Genomic DNA, 16876 nt, shown 5'->3' with positions numbered 1-16876 from the left:
AGAGAAGAAATTAAAAAAGGCAGACCGTGCAATACAAACCAGATCATGGCTGCTTAGCTAATATGGGCCAACTGCTGCGGAAGAAAAATGTCGAACACCCCAAGTTGTGTAAATTTTTGGTAAACATCTAACACACACACAAACACACACAACACCAACCTACACACCAACAAAAATATATAGTGGGCTTTGGCTAACACTTGTTCTTCTAGGGGCTAAGGTGGAAAAACTTTAACTTCAATTAACAGGCAAAAGAAACACTTGACAAGTGCTTTCTTAACAAAAATCTAGACTTAAGCAGAACACCACTAAGTATCCCTTGGTAATTCACTACAAGTTTTCTTGTTTCTGAAGGAAACTGCAAATGAGACTTAGCTAAAGCTAAATGCCAAACGTGGGTCCAGCTTAGGCTGAACAAGCCGTTGTGCCTAAAACCAGTAGAGGGTGCTTTGCAAAGAGAAAAATTAAAAAAGCTCCAAAAAGCTTAAAGAACTAAAACTAAACAAAACCTACTTTTTCTCCATCTTACAGCAGGAGTCTTCACAACTAACTCAAGGTTAAGCAACCTTAGAGAATGGCTTAGGGCAGTTTCAGCTCTGTGGGGAAGGACTGCTGCACTAACACTGATCCCTCTCTCCATACTGCCAGGTGTCATTTTAACACTTTAAACACACCGGTACTTTTCCAAAAATATAAACTAAAAAGGATCAAAATGTATTTTACTATACTATTCCATCAAGTTCACATTTAAATTAAAGTGATTCTTCAAAGAAAAATACAAAAACTTAAAATAAATATCTCTGAATGAATGTATTATTTTAAATAATTCCTGAAATATCATGCTGGGCTCAAATTTCAGGTTTTAGTTTTAAGACTACTTCAAGATTAAATCCCAGGCCCACTTAAGGTCAGCATGCAGTTTACCACCAATTACCCCTCACTGCCAACAAGGTGCCCACTGCTATCAGGTTTGACTGCATTCACATCAAGGACCATCCGAGCACGGCCTAATTCCAGAGGGAACGATGCTGATCGGGGGGGGCCTTACCGATTCGATGGGCTTGTCTAGAGACGCCTGCTCTATCTCCAGGTGCCCCTCTTCATACTGATCAAAGTGATTCCCCTGCAAAGAGAAAACCTGCGTCAGTTCCACAGCACAGCACAAACTTCCGACAGTTTAGTGTCCACACAGGTTTGGTTACAGTGCTATATTTCACATAATTTTGCTAACAAATGAACTTACACTGAATAGTAAGCAAGCCTGTGTTTAGTATCAGCTCTAAGGACAAAAAAAACCCCTAAAAATTAAGTCAATTTGATGACAAACTATTAAAGTTGGCAAAATGCCAAACATTTACAATGATTATGCTTCTGGATTTTTTCCTTAGAAATTCTATGAAAACACTGAGCATAAGCACCAATGCCAGCATGGAAACCACATGCACCAAGGAGCAGCAGGAATGGATGTCCCACCACCAGAAGGCTTTCCCTGAACCAGGCATTTGCTTGAAGGATACATGTGATTTCATACACCTTAAGCCAACAAAACCCCGCAGCAGTACCAAAAGAAACCTGTCCCTGTCCCCACAGTGCTGGTCCATGGTGTGGAGCAGCCCTTTCTGCAAATCTGAACAGCAATCTGTCTGTGGAAGTGCTGCCCCAACACACCACACATCCTTTAGTCCCGACCTGCAGCAGCCCCCATGCCAGCTGACCACTATCCCCCTTGGAAAAATTGCATCTTCCCACGTTTCTGGGTGGATACTGAGAATGCAGGCTCCTGAGCTAGAAAGACAATTGGCAACCTCTGCTCCCCAGAACAAGTGTTGCTGCTGGAACACACCAGTGAAAGGCCATTTCAGGAAAAACAAACACCTCCACTGCAGCTCTGTCATAATTTGAGGTTGCTGAAACCTCAAATTCCTGAGATTTCAAACATGGTGAACCATTTTTGGCTGTTCAAAAGGTCCATGATGCAACACATCCACTGTCACTAGCACAGATCTGGAAAGGAAACACTCGGACTTTCCAGCTGCAAACTCAGAAGCAGAAGTGAGATTCCTGCAGATGGGGTGAGACCAAAAGCCACTGAAGGGGGTGGTTTTAGCGGGCTCTCCTTCACTGCCAGGGCCTGCCCAGTGTCACAGGAACTCCAGGAGGTGCCACGTTTTGGCTGTCAGCTCCCATTCCCTCCTCAGTGCCACTGCAACCTCTGGCTGCTCTGTGCACACCAAACCCTTGGCAGGTTCTATTTGCATCCCAGATCTACAACCCCTTGGAGCAGGAACACACAGCACTGCTGCCAAGAGAAACATGTTGTCACCCTCCTCCTTCCTCCAATACCAACTTTTCCTTCTGCAAGAATTTTAATGGAAGCCAGGATGCCAAAGAGCAAATGACAGTTGTAACACACTGATGGCTGGAATATTACAAGCCAGTCACCAGTCTCCAAAACTCCTCTGGAAGGAGTGTTCCTATCCAGCAAAGCAAATCTGCAAAGGAACATCTTGACTAAAACCTGGTGCCAAGGGAAGGTGCCTTGATGCTGTGCCCCAACTTCCAGCCCATCCATCATCTGCAGGCCCTGGTGGTAAATCCACCCCGTCCATGCTCTGCTCCCAGGCATTGTCTTTCCCATGGCCTCTCCAGAGCAAATCTGGGGTTTAATCTGCAGGCAGCAATCCACTCCCCACCCTTATTTTTTTTGGACAGCCTTCAAGGAGCAAGCTGAAGGCAAACTTACTATGCACAAGCAGTTGTTGAACTGCTTTGGAAGGCTAACAACACGGTGTTGTTAGAGACAGCATGGTGTGGATGCACAGACTTAGTGTGTGAGGCATCCAGCAGCCCACACCAAAAACCTGCTGCAGTGGTTGGGGGACAGCCCAGCCTCCCAAAAAATAGTGCAGAAGAGAACTACAGCAGTCAGGAGTGCACATGCTGCCAACACTGGCAAAAACACATTGCTAAACTTCATCTATTAAAACATTATACCCACATAATGTTCAGTTAACCAACAGCTGAAACCCTCTCAGCACGAACCCAGACACGTCCCTGCGCCTCCTTTCACCTGCTGCCTGCAGGTAGCTCAGCACACACCACTAAATTACCTGGAACAGCTAAATACTCCTGCCAGCTCCTCTGGTGGGCTACCTGCCAAGCACTGAAAGCTGTTTTTACCGAGGCAAGGGTCAATCCCAGTTCGAGGGGAGCACGCCTTGCTGCTCAGAGGCTTCACGAGTCACTTTTTCGATGCTTAAAACAACATCTCCTCCCTGAAACTATGCAAAAAGCTGAGCACTCCCTGTGCCACGGCCAGAGAAACAAAGAGCAAACAAAGCCTTTATCTCTAAGTTCTGGTGATCCCACCACTACCCACTCCATGTATTTTAGGGGTTGTCTTATGCATTCATGTTCTTTGGCATTTATTATCTACTTCATCTCTACTTATTCCTGGTCCAAACAGCTGCAATTCTAAAACTGGAGCTTCCCCAGAGAGGCAGGTGCTGCTTGTCAGCTGGAAGTCCTGGGCAAAAAAAGGCCATGGAGCACAGAGAATAGGTCCCATGGGAATGCTGCCAGCCTGCTCCTGGGTCAGGAGGGTGTTCCAGGCTTGGAAATTCAAGGCTTCAAAATAACAAACTATCCAAACCGAGCTGAAATCAATACTCATCACAGAGACTGCTCTTTATTTATCAATATTTAGAATAAATGATAAAGGAAAAACTCCCTTCCACCATAAAGCAGCTCATCCTGGAAAAAGGCAAGCAGACAATCCGATGGCTATTGTGAAGCTGAATTTATGCGGGTTCAGCCCAGTGATGTTTAATCACGTAAGAGAAAAATGCTTCTATAGCTATGATCACAATGCTGCTTGCCTTCAGGGTGATCCGGAGGCAGCACAGTCTGTCCCTTTGCCTCATCACTGGAACTGGCTAAGGAACAAGTTGGGAGGAATTCCATGTTTCCCCCTCTTTTCCAATCCTACAACCTGGTGCATCAAATGCACCATAAAACATTTCTGTTTTGCTGTACCTTAAGACAATGAAGCAGAAGAACATGAAATACTTTAATACTTAAATCCAACAATTAATTAAACCCCAAATGCTGGATCTGGTGAGAATACACTTCTGGCAAACACGAACCCCAAGCACTGACCACGTTTCAGTTTGATTTTGAAGTGTATCTTCTGCAGACTTGAGGGATGCTTCCCACTTCAGAGAAAACCTCCATGTGAAAAGAAGGATTCAAACCCTTGGATTCAACCCCATGGATACTAGAACATTAAATAACAGCTGCATTAACCCAGCACTACTCAAAACCTATTCCCAAACCTTCTTCCTGTATGACTGTTACAGAGATGCAGTAAATGCCCAGCCCTGGGAGCAAACAGCAGAGCTTCCACCTGCTCCCGTGGACAATGATTTTGGGGCTAACTGCAGCACCCTCCTCCCCCTCATCCTCCACCCCTCCATTTTACAGCTGCTTGTATCAGGGTCTCTGACTTCTGCTTTGTGAAACAAGATGTGTTGCGCTGTCCCTTTCTCACAGACACTTCTCCATCCACCCTGGAACAGCACAGCAAGTAAGATAAGCACTTCAGCAGCATTTATTGCTCTCACTTTATGCTACACCGAGTGCTCCGACACTGGTGCTTCCCTACAACCTCACTGAAATTCAGTACATTTTCCTACTTCGTGAGAAGCAAGGACAAGCCTTCAGAATGCAAACACTCCTCATTATACACCACACACACCACTTGGCTGCCTTGTGCATTCGTCTCCAGCAGCCAACATGTTTGTGCCCTGTAATTTTTGTGTATCATCTGAACTTTGGCTCTCTACCCACTCCGGTTACTCACAGTCACATGTTCTCTGCTCTCTCCTCCACTTTCCCATTGTTTGATCTTTGCTCGAAGCTCTTGGCCAAACCTTCCTAGAGCTCTCGCACACTGAATATGGCATTTGAAAAATCAACCAACAAAAGCTGCCTCCATGCAGCATTTCAACTCTTGTTCTCCCTTTTTTGGACTGTAAATACTTCGGAGCCCCGGCTTGACAAATGCCATTTTGTCCCAGACTATACTCAGTAGAGCTACTGCATTTCCTGAGACAATTCAAGTAAATGGCTCACGGGAAGAGCATTGCTGCTTCTTTCCTACTTACAAGGTCCCAAACATTGTGGCAATGAAACCAAACCCAGTCAGCATAATTTAAAAAAAAAAAAAAATTAAGAACTTAATTACACTTTTATCCCAAAATCCTTAGTGGCAAGAACTGTTGCAAATAAATCGCTCAATGCAAGTGAAATGAATTGTTGATAAAGTCCATTTATCACAGTTTAGTACCACAGAATTCATCCTCTCCTCTACATGAAGTCCCTCCATGAAGGTGGGTCACCACAAAGCCCATAAGACACACAGAATCACTGAGAGGGGGAACCCTGTAAAAGCACCTTCACAATGACAAGCAGAAGAAAATACACTCTCTCTGTCCCTCTCACACCCCAAGGAGCGTATCCAAAACTAGAGCTGGGTCATGAGCACTGCCTGAATTTCTACGTCACCTAAAGCACTACACAATGACAAAATAAGGATGAGTCACTTCAACTGCTTTAGGACCATCAGACCTCCCGGGATATTAATTACTGGACTGCTCTGTGCAATCCACCCGAGCATTAAGATGTCAGCATGCAGAACACATTCCATATAGTGCCCATTCCTGATGGGAATGAGTAGTTTCTGTGATAAGCAGCCCTAAGTTATCCATGTATTATTCCCAAAGAAAATGCTGCAGCCTTCAGCCCAGCAGCTGGGGACACAGAGCTCACATGGAGCCGGGAGTGGGACACAAAGGAGCAGGACAATGGAGCTGGGGATCCTTTCAGGACACCTCCAGCTCAGCTGTCCTTGGGCTCCTGCTCCTGCAGAGCCCCATCACACCAGCCTGCTGTTATTGACACCACAGAGGATAAGGTGAGTTATACGCCCAACACAAGTCAGAAAGCAAGAGCCTAGGATTGGAAAACACTGCCTGCTCCAACCAGAGGGACAATGCCTTCAACGCTGCGAATAGAGCAAAATAGGAAAAGATTCTGGCATAAAACCCTGCGGCTCTGCCTGGGAGCATTAAACAGGGACGGCTGCAGAGGGAATGGGCAGAATGCAGCTGCTGAGACGTCACGGCAGAAACAATCTATTTACGTCCCTACTGGATTTTCAGGAAGGCGCTCAGAAACACCGCTGCCTGAGATCACGCCAATAACAATCTAAAGAAAGCAATTTTGTAGAAAAGCCTTACTATACTCACTGTTATTATTTCTTAAATGCACTGGAAAAGAGCACAGCGTGATCATGACTGCTTAACTGCACTCAAAAAGAGTGCAGTGTGCTCCTTAGATATTCAAAAATTAGTTTTACGCTAGGAGAGTACCAGAAAAAGACTCAGAAAAAAACCCCACATTTATATTGCATTTACCTTAGAAAATGGAATTTTAAAACACTACAGCAAATCAGCACCACTTCTTCATATTCTATTTATCCATCAATTCAATCAATAAATCTTAAATTCCAAAAATATTACGCCAAGCCATAAAATTCATGGTTATTACCCACAAGTATCACTTGAAAGTATTTAACCAAGCCCACTCCCCACTCCCAAAAGCCCTGCAGGCATTAGGCTGCGAACAGCAGCTGAGGCACAGGAATATCCAAAAAGAGAAATGAGTCCTCCCCAAAAAAAGCCATTTTCTAGTGTGGATAAAGCCAGGGCAGGCCGTGTGAGCCGCAGATCCCGGAATGTTTTGCTCCTGCGGCTGGGAAGCACAGCTGACATTTCCTGCAGCCTCTCGGGACGGGTCAGCACAGACACAAGGTCTGAGCACAGGGAACTGGAGCAGCATCTGAGCACAAGGGAGCAAATGCCATCCTGCCAAATCCTCCCTCCCTGCATGCACACAGCACTCCCACAGAGCAGGGAAAAAACCCCTCTGATTCCAGAAGCGAATACCCTGTTAAAACTGAATTCTTTTTTTAAAAAAAGATGCAGCAGTTACAGAATCTTTAGACAGATAAGGCACCCTCATATCCATCTGCTTTTCCCAAAGCTGGCTCCCAACACTCCTGCAAACATCCCATATGCAGGACACCTGGCTGAATGCTGCCTGGCCAGCACCAGCACAGCTGCCAAGAGGCTCAGGCATTGCTCTGCTAAGGCCCTGATGGAGCACCAGCCTCTTGCCTGACCCAAAGACCAGGAATTTCAGCAAACCACCATCAACACTCATTTGGTATTTAGTTCTCTTTTGACAAACCTTTCCTTTCGGGCAGCTGTTCCCAGACACGCTGGTTTCACTTCTCTGCACGAGGCCTGAGGGTGAGACACCCACCACCTGCAGCTCCAGTGACACGTGTGGGACAGGCAGGATAAAAACTCATCCCAGGCATGGATGAGATACAAGAGGTACAAGTGCCAAGGTCTGCCAGTGCTCTGATTTATTTGTGGGGCTCTGTCACCAACATCACCACTGATCTCACGGCGAGTTTCAGCCAACACCAACGGGGGAAGGAAGGCGTTAAATCCAAATGCAGCTCTCCATGACTGATCGTTGTGTTTATTATACACAATCAAAATGTAACGGGTTTCTAATACCTCTGCAAGATCCACACCTCCCTACGCAGGCTGACTGCAGATCACAGCAGTAATTCAGGCTGCCCTTTGCAGCTCGGCAGGGCCTGATGACTCTATACCATGGAAGGGCTCCAAAACGTAATTGATGCAGACAACCATGTTGACGTTTAGAAATCCACCCAAAGAACTCAAAAACAACTCCAGGAAAGTGTAGCTTACAGTGTTTTCTGAATATTCATTATGCAGTCAGAAAAAAATATATTTTTAATATCAACATGCACCTAGGAGACTGCTCCATCCAATCCTGGAAACTTTCCTGGATAATTTTAAAAGACACATGGGTTCTCAAAGCTATAAAAAGCAATACAAAAGCAACTTTGTATTGGCACCTGAAAAGCCTTTGTTAATGCTTCCCAGAACAAAATTATCCTTTTTCCTGTTATTCCCTGTAGTGTTTGCAAAGACACAACAAACCCCACAGATTCTTTCCTAGCAACACAGAGGTGAAGCATTCCCAAAAAACACATTCTCACCACCCTCCACGTTAGGAATTGCTTTCCCAGACCTTTCCCTGCAATACAAGTAGGAAGTACGGACATGGCACATCTGCACACCCCCAGAAACAGCTGAATATTTACAGTCAACATCTTGTGAAAGCTGCAGCAAAACCTCATTTTCAGCAAATGCATACATCAATTATTCTGAGAGTACTTAACAGGAAAATCCTCTCAAGTCAATACAACAAAAGCAATCACTTGAGACTCAGAGATGAATTTAAATTGGCATGGTTTGAAAGAAGCACCTTGGAATTGCACATAGAGAAGTTGACGGTACCTTTTGTTTACCAAACTAAAAACTAATTTTGACAAAACTATCCCTGCTAAATCCAAAAACACTGAAAACTCACTCAGCAGAACACATTTCAGACTAGTCACAGGTCAAGAGGTTTAAACCAGGAAAACGTGCATATAAATACCCACTTAGAGCTGTCTAAATAAAAACATGTTCTACAGCTCAGAGATAAACAGCTTGTACCACACAAGGAGTGGGAGCCAGAGGCAGGTCTCTGCTTTGCATACTTTGGCACCGAACAAGAACAATTTCATGTCTTTCAGATTCCTTCTGCTGCACCAACACCAGCTGTGGATCTGTTCCAGCACACAAGGGATGCTCTGCAGTCCTCCAGCAAGCTCAATCCAAGAGCCAGCACTGGCCTCACTCACACAATTTTCTCTTTGCCATGTTTAACGGGCCCTGGATGCAGAAGTTGCTGCAGCTTCTAGCACCCACACCTTCATGGCTAACCAGAACCTTCAAACAAAGAAAGAATCATGGAAGGGGCTGGATGGCAAAGAAACCTTCAAGATGATCTTGTTCCATCCCTTCCAGGGGATGGACAGGACACCTTCCACTGTCCCAGGCTGCTCCACCTGCCCTTGGACACTTCCAGGGATCCAGGGGCAGCCTCAGCTTCTCTGGCAACCTGTGCCAGGGTCTCATCATCCTCACAGGGAGGAATTCCTTCCCAGCATCCCATCTAACCCTGCTCTTTGTCAGTGGGAAGCCATTCCCCCTTGTCCTGTCCCTCTGTCCCCAGTCCCTCTCCAGCTCCCCTGGAGCCTCTTTAGGCCCTGGAAGGGCTCTGAGCTCTCCCTGGAGGCTTCTTCTCCAGATGAACACCCCCAGCTCTCCCAGCCTGGCTCCAGCCCTTAGAGCATCTTTGTGGCCTCCTCTGGACATGCTCCAGCAGCTGCATGTCCTTTCTGTGCTGGGGACCCCAGGGCTGGAGGCAGCTCTGCAGGTGGGGTGTCACCTGAGCAGGGCAGAATTCCCCCCTCATCTCCTGCCCATGGCTGGTTCCTGGGCTGCAAGTACACACAGCTGAGTCACTGAACTTCTCATCAAACAATACCCCCCGTCCTTCTCCTCAGAGCTGCTTTCAATCCATTCTGCCCCAGCCTGGATTTGTGCTTGGAATTGGCCTGCCCCAGGTGCAGGACTGTGCACTTGCCCTTACTGAACTTCACGAGGTTCACACTGACCAGCCTCTCCTGTCCAGCCCCCTCCAGATGCCACCCCTTCCCTCCCGTGTGTGACACAGCAGATAGTACAAGGCAAAGAGAAATCACCCTGGTGGGACAGGGTGCTAAGTATGTAATATTTAGGGTGTAATCTATTTACCACTATGAACTTCCAAGCTTCCATAATAATATCTGCCTTTTCTTTCTTACTATGATGTCTGACTTGATAAAGAATTGTTTCTAAACCAAAATCTCATAGAAAATCTCCCTCAGGAGCACATTAACAGGATTCAAACTCCATTCAGCACTGTTACCAATGATCAGAGGAAACAGAGCATCTGGCAGCTCAGTTTGCAGATCAGGCAGCCCAAGAAATAGGGAGCAACAGTGAGGACATGTTTGTACAGAGCAACCTGACCCGTGTAAGAGTGGCTTCAACTCCCTAACACCATGTCTGCTTTCACAGAGCCCTGTACAAACACAGCCACAGCACAGGGCTGCACCCAGCAGGCTGAGAAATCCCAGTTAAAACCTCCTCACGCAACACGGTAGCAGAAAGGATAAAAAACCAGTCCAAGGGTGTGTAACAAAGGAACAGCAAACAAGAAGAAAGTAGTAAATAGATGTTTATTTCTCACTAAAAATACGTTTATCTCAGTATGTTAAACCAGGTAAGAGTCTGCTCTAGACTCCTCTGAGCAAGTTTTCTAGTCACAAGTGTGGAGGACTTAGGAGCCAGAAAGTAGTAACAACACAAAGGAGAACAGTAACAGAATTCAGAGCCATTAAGGCTCTCAGAAGAAGCTAAGATTGAGCAGAAATGCTGTATATGTCCTCATGTAAGAGGACACAGAGCAGCAGTATGTGCTTTGGCACAGCATGGAAAGACACAAAGCTTAGCTAAGAGCTGAAAATAACGAAAATCTAGAAGAAAAACCAAGGAAAATGCAGCTCGCAATGACTAAACTACCAGAACCATCTACAAAGGAAAATGTTCCCCATCACCAGTTGTCTTCAAGGGAGAGACACTGCAGCCAAACACAAACTCCTCGATTCAGAACTGGATCAAACAATGGGAATTGAAACCTAAGTGATACCTGGATATTTAAAGCCAGTATCCTGATATTAACTTCTGGCTTTAAAACTGTCAGTGGTCAAAATCTCAAATTAACTGCCCAGAGAGCTGCCTGAAAGGAGAAAGTAGCAAGAATTACTACAGGTTTAAATCCATCCAGTAGGAGAAAAGCTTCTGTCAACTGAGGAAGGGCTGCCCTAGAATTGCAGCAATGCTTTTTAGCACATGAGCTCCTGGAGCTCCACATTCCCACACACCGGGTGGCAGGAGCCTGGTTAGAGGGGTGGGTTTTGTCTTAGGTGGGGTGACTCAGAAGAAGCTGAGGTAGCTCAGCAATGGCTTGTGGGACTTTAGGATAAAGTGTTTTCTTTCCCATTCACTCGGTCTCGGCAATGGAGAACATCACTGTAGGAGAGAAGTGACAACACAGACTGGGGGAAGGCATAACCAAGACAGGAAAGGTCTATACAAAATTACCTCACCACGTGAGCCCCAGAAATCCACACTAAAGTTCAGACCCCACTACTTCTAAAACTGGAACAAATATTACTTGATCTACTTTAGAACACATTTTCCCCCAGAATTCTCCTGCCCTCCTGGCTCACACAGGGAGGTTAAAAAAAAAAAATCAGTCACCGTTCTGCTGTTCCTGCTTTGCCCAACTGAGAGGTCAGAACATCCTGCCAGGGAGGTAAGAGCTGTATTCTTCCTGTGCTGGACCCATACCAGAAATATAACCCGAATCGAATGATAATTTAAATTAAGATCTCTAAACAATTCTAACAGATCTTCTAGAATCTCAGACTAATTCTTCAGTGAGAAAACACTCCATGAAGAGGCACAGGCTGCCTCCTGACTGTTTGCAGCTACTCTGGCCAAAGACAAACTCACACCCCAGGATCTTGGATCAGCTGAAAGCTCAGCGTAACAGATTTTGCAGAGATTCCAATCCTCGTTCCCCCACATTAAGTTTTTCTTTTCCCAATTAGTAAAGGCAGGCAGAGAAAATGACCCTCTTTATCTCTCTGCAGAGCAGACCACAGCCATCAGCTCCCAGTGCCACATCGCCCCGAGCAGCTGGCCCTGCAGAAGGACATGAAAATCAAATGCACTTCCCTTAGGCAGCACCTGGGAAGTGAAGTGAGGCTGCAGCCATGGCCACACTCATTAAGGATGGATTCTAAACCTCCTCGCTGCTGGCCCAGCTGTCCAGTAAAGCGCTGCCTAAGCTGCTTGGGAACAGAACTTATCCCTGACATTCTGCCAATTAAAAAGCATAAAATCCCCCTGCCAGCAGCACTCAGCTCAACCTGCTGGAAGCGGACAGGGCCAGAAGCACAGTGATGTGCTGGCTTAGCTCTTCATATCTTTTGTGGAGGGAAAGAAAAAAACCCACTATCTTCTTGGAATTAACAGGAATACCCGAGCTGAGATTCAGACTGGTCACACTTTCACCCAGCAGGGAAAACCAGGCATGGTTCTTCCTGCTGGGTGGAAGTGTTATTCCATTGCACAGACTACACAACACCAAAAAACCAAGAGACAGAACAGCCTGTGTTCCGTCTGGCTAATGATGCCAGTAAGTGCAATGTACGTAGGAAGAGGAAATTATTGTACACATAGACACATATGGCTGGTAATATTTCTGCTTCAACAATGAAAAGGAGAAAAAATGCAGCAAGAAAACATCTTCTCAACATCTGGGAGTAAGCGGGGGTTCCACTGGATTTCAGCAAGAGAGACATCCACGATATTTATTCTTTGAGCTTGCATACCTAATCTGCAGAATAAAATCATTGCAAATGCAAAAATAGCACTAAAAAATACATTTACTTTTTGCAGCAGTTTCATAGGTTCATACAGCTTTCATTAATGCTCCTACAATATTTTGCTAGCATCATCTACAGCTATTGTTCAGAATTCCTCAAAGTTATGGTGGCTCCCATTTGTCTCTGCCAGGGAAGCCCATCAGTCCAGGGGACAGTGGTACAGACAAGTGACAAACCCTGCGACAGACAAGCTCTCCAATCCTTCACCCCAAGAACTAAGCCTGTCAGAAACCCAAAAATAACCTCTCCTGGATGGAAAACAGTAAAAGGTTGGGATTTATTTAAATGTACCACCCAAGACTTCACCTGCCAGTGCAGAGCCTAGAAAAGAGGCAACAGAAGGAAGGTCAGGGATATCCCTTCTCTCCCACTAATCCATTTCCCTGTCCAAGGCTCCCAAATGAAGCCCTGTGCTGACCTGGTGAGGGAAAGACCTCCCATGACAGGCAGAGCACAGCTCAAGGCCTTTCTGTGGAGCTGCCCTTAGGTTCAGCACCTGCAAAGTACACTCAAAAACAGGGGCTTTCCAAGTTTCTCTAAGGTTTCAGGGCTTAAAGCAAAAAGAGAAGAAGATCTAAGCCTTTAGTGTGGCTTCTAAAGCTACAGAGCACAGCAACAGCACAACAATCCTGTGAGAAAAACCCAAGGGCTGCCTAATCAGCTCACTGCAGTGATATCCTCCAGTGCCGTTCCTGCTCCTTCGGCAATTTCAACTTCCAAATCACCCTCAGCTTCAAGGTTCCTTCCACCAAAACACAGAGAGGAGTCACAACAGTTTCAGTGTATACAATCTTTCTCATCTCCCTCCACACCACAACCTTCATCCTTAGGGATACATGATTTCTTATCCTTACACAAGCCACTCTTTTCTATAGGGCTCCCTACAACTCTGGGAGAAGCATCACTCCTCCTGCAGCGCTCTTCACACCCACCACATCACTGTGGCTGCAGTTATGGGAAGATCCCTCACTTCCTCTTATCTCTCCAGTTCTCAGCTGATCCCTCTGCCCAATAACCCTTCTCCCCTCAGCACCTTTCCATGCTCTTCAGACCACGGATACTTTCTCCTTCCCAGTTGATTTAGGTCCTTCCTTGCTGATTTTCCTGAGTGCTGTATGTTTCCATTCCTACCCCCTCTGATAGCACTGATCTTTCCTCCGTCAGGCACAGGGGAGGGAAGAACAGCTCCCAGTAGATCTCACCTTTAATCCACTTTTCTCCAGCACATCAGAAGCTCAGAAACCCAAGGATCACCTCTGCTAACCCTGCACTGCCAGCTCTCCCCTGCCTACTGTGCTCAGCTTGCACTCTTGCCAAACTGATCCTCCCAACCCAGACTCTTTCCAGCTTCTCTCCAGAAAAGCAGCTGATAACAATAATGAGAAGTCTGAAATACTTTTTTTTATCCAGTGACTTTTCCATTAGCCACATCACTAATCCCAAGATATTTGCCTTTCTTCCAAACAGCTAAAAGGTTCCTTCGACCTATACTCTTTACTCCCGACCTTTTGTTTCTCTCTCCAACTGCTACACATCCTTTCACTTTGAGGAGATCACAAGCAGATCACCCCAGAACAAAATCCGAGAGCCCCCCACAGCCTCCCTCCATCCCTGATCAAGCTGTGTAATTTTAGAGCCTGTCTCCCTCTGGCCATGCTCCCCGGGACTCACCAGCCTGGCAGGGACACAGGATTGCATCCAGAGTCACACCTGCTCCAAGGACACAAATTTCAACTGACAAAGAACTAAAACTGTGTGAAAAGGGCATCCCTAACACAGATAAACACTCCTGATTTTGCATATTTGCAGACCAGGATTTTCTACAGAGGCACAGGAAGGTGTATTTTTACCTATGGCCACAGCAGCCCTGTAAATACCCAGCACAGCAAGCATTTCCTGTATTCCACACCCATGCTACAGCTCAAGCAATCTCTGTCTCAATATGGAGAAGAAAATGCAGAAGTCTTCCCTGAAAGTGACTTTGAACCTCATTTTTCCTTCTTCTTCATCAAAAAGCTTTCCTCAGTCAATACACTTTGGAAAAACTGTCAGACTGCCCATCTGTCAGGGGTAGGTGCACAGGCCCTTGCCTCCTAAAATTCAGAGTGACCTTGTTCCAGTCCCCCTCGAATCATCTCTTCCACAGCTCACTGTTTTCACCTTCAGTCCTCCCCAGCCTCAACCAGCTCTAAACTGCTCTTCCCGAGGGACCAATTCCACTTTCCCCTCACAGGAAGCTTTAATACAAAATAAATTTTCTCTCTTCTCCCTGGCATATTTTCAGACAGGGAAGAACAGAGCAGTGACCCTTCCATAACACCAAACCCTCTCTTTTTGTTTTTCCCTCTAGTCTGTGGGAAAGACAAGGAAAGCCTGGTACTTAGCACAGATAAATCCCAAATTAGAAGAGTGCCCTTTTTTAAAGTCAAGGGGAAACAGGGTTGTGACTTGAGTTATTGTCCCCAAGCACACTCAGCAGCTTCCAAGATCTTGGGATCAGGTAATAGAGCCAAGTTTTCTCCCTGACATCACCACACAGTCCCCTGCGTGCCCAGAGCCACGACACAGTAACAGGTTTTGCCACTACAATTATTTTTCTTGCCATGGGGTTTCCCCACAAAGGGACAGGAACAAGGACACCCAAAGGCAAATGTGTACACGACTGTGTCCATTCCCTGGACACAGCCACAGTACCTGACTTGGTTTAGGTTCTGCATCACCCCTTACCAAAGAATTACAAGAAATGTGTTTTCAAGCCCAAGATCTTGCTCGCTCCACTTCCTGAAACACAAACTTCAAAGCCAAATCAGACTACTTCAGTGTTAATTACGGCTCATTTCTTCATTGAAGGAAATGTAGGATGCAAACGAGCCGATGTTTGGGGCTGTGGCAGGAGCCAAACCTCCATCCTCAGAGCAGGCGATGCCTACACTGCACATAACGACGCCTGCATTTATTTTCTTGTGTGTTTCTAACACAGTTAAGCAACAATTTTTGAAGCGTGCACCCCTTAGAAGCAACATAAATGAGTCACTCCTGGACGTCCTGACTGCTTCCAAGACTGCACCTTAATTCCAGATTAAGCAGAATTACACAAGCTCCACAATATAAAAACCCTCCCAGGTCTTTGGGCGAAAGGCCCGAGTGAGGATGAACGGCACCATTCCAACGCCAAGGCCCCAAAACAAGGACCCGCAGAACAGCTCATCCACGGCTCTCCTCGAGCAGCATTACCCTCGCTCCTTTTGTTTTCCTTTATAACCCCGAGACTCTCTCGGGCTGAAGTCAGAGAACAACATGTCATTGTTCAAGCTTAATGAGTCAACGTTAATTTTCCCATTGTTTATTTAAACCCCTTTTCAAACAGCATCAGTGGCGTTAATCACGTCGAAATACTGATGTTTTGGCGGGGGGGGTGGGGGGGCAGGTGTGAGAAGGAAGAAGCGTTTTCCACATAGAAGGGGTCGCTGGCAGATGTTCAGACGGCGCCGTGCGGGTCTCGGGGGGAGTGCTCAGAGCGCTCACCGTACGGCGGGTGATCCCCTCATCGCGGGGCTGCTTCCCTCACCAGGGAGGGGCCCAACCCCGCACGGGGGGTGGTCGGTCCCATCACTGGTGAAGGGTTGACCCCCTCACTGCCTCCCCCGCCGGGTCCCCCTGCGGGATCAGCCCCTCACCGCCGCCGTCACAACACGCTGCCCGCTGCCCACCGTGCCCGGGCCGCTCTCTCCTGCCGCGGGTCATCTTGAGAGCCGGCCCCGACCCCCCTCGTTGCCCTCAGTGCCGCCCCTCGCCGCGGCGCAGCGCCGGGCCCGCACACAAAGCCCGAGTGTTGGGGGAGGGAGGGGGAGAGGGGAAGGCGGCGGAGTCTTCCGTAAAGGGCCGCGGCCGCGCGGGGCAGCGCGAAGGAAATACCTGGAAATCCCTGTCCTCGTTGAAGCGGGAGAACCTGTCCGCCATTTCACGCCGGCCCCGCTCCAGCCGCCACCGCCTCCGCCCTCAGCGCCGCCCGCCTGCACCGCCCCCGCCGCACCGCGCATGCGCCGCCCACCGGTCACGTGCACCGCAACCACGATCACGTGATCGGTAACGAGGCGGTCCCTCACGGCGGCGCCACCGCGCGGAGCGGAGTGGTTGCTGCAGCGGCACCCGGCGGGGCGGCGGCGGCAGGACCGGCCCGGAGACAGCGGCGCACCGGGGGCTGGCACACCAAGGGGGCAAAACCAGCTCGCACGGCCGACCGCGCCCTCGGGCCTCCGCCGCGGGACAGGTCACGTCCCGCCGAACCTCGCTGCGCATCTGACTGCAGATGGCAGCGCGCAT

At 47.5% G+C, this 16876-nt stretch overlaps 1 protein-coding gene across 2 annotated transcripts in view; it reads right to left on the bottom strand.

Moving 5' to 3' along the window:
• The window catches only part of GPATCH8 (G-patch domain containing 8), a 56186-nt gene extending 39310 nt beyond the window's left edge, over positions 1 to 16876 (bottom strand). The window contains exons 1-2 of one of the 2 annotated variants that reach the window (XM_066336525.1): positions 16469 to 16876; positions 1049 to 1123 (exon numbers count right to left, since the gene is read on the bottom strand). In XM_066336525.1, coding sequence (XP_066192622.1) covers positions 1049 to 1123; positions 16469 to 16513 — 120 coding nt within the window. In that variant the 5' untranslated portion in view covers positions 16514 to 16876. Of the gene's footprint in view, positions 1 to 1048; positions 1127 to 16468 lie in introns of those variants that run through there. The other variant, XM_066336526.1, reaches the window with a different exon arrangement.

The sequence above is a fragment of the Sylvia atricapilla genome, chromosome 27, assembly GCF_009819655.1.
Source record: "Sylvia atricapilla isolate bSylAtr1 chromosome 27, bSylAtr1.pri, whole genome shotgun sequence".
NCBI lineage: Eukaryota > Metazoa > Chordata > Aves > Passeriformes > Sylviidae > Sylvia > Sylvia atricapilla.
This window is presented reverse-complemented; position numbering and strand designations above follow the sequence as displayed.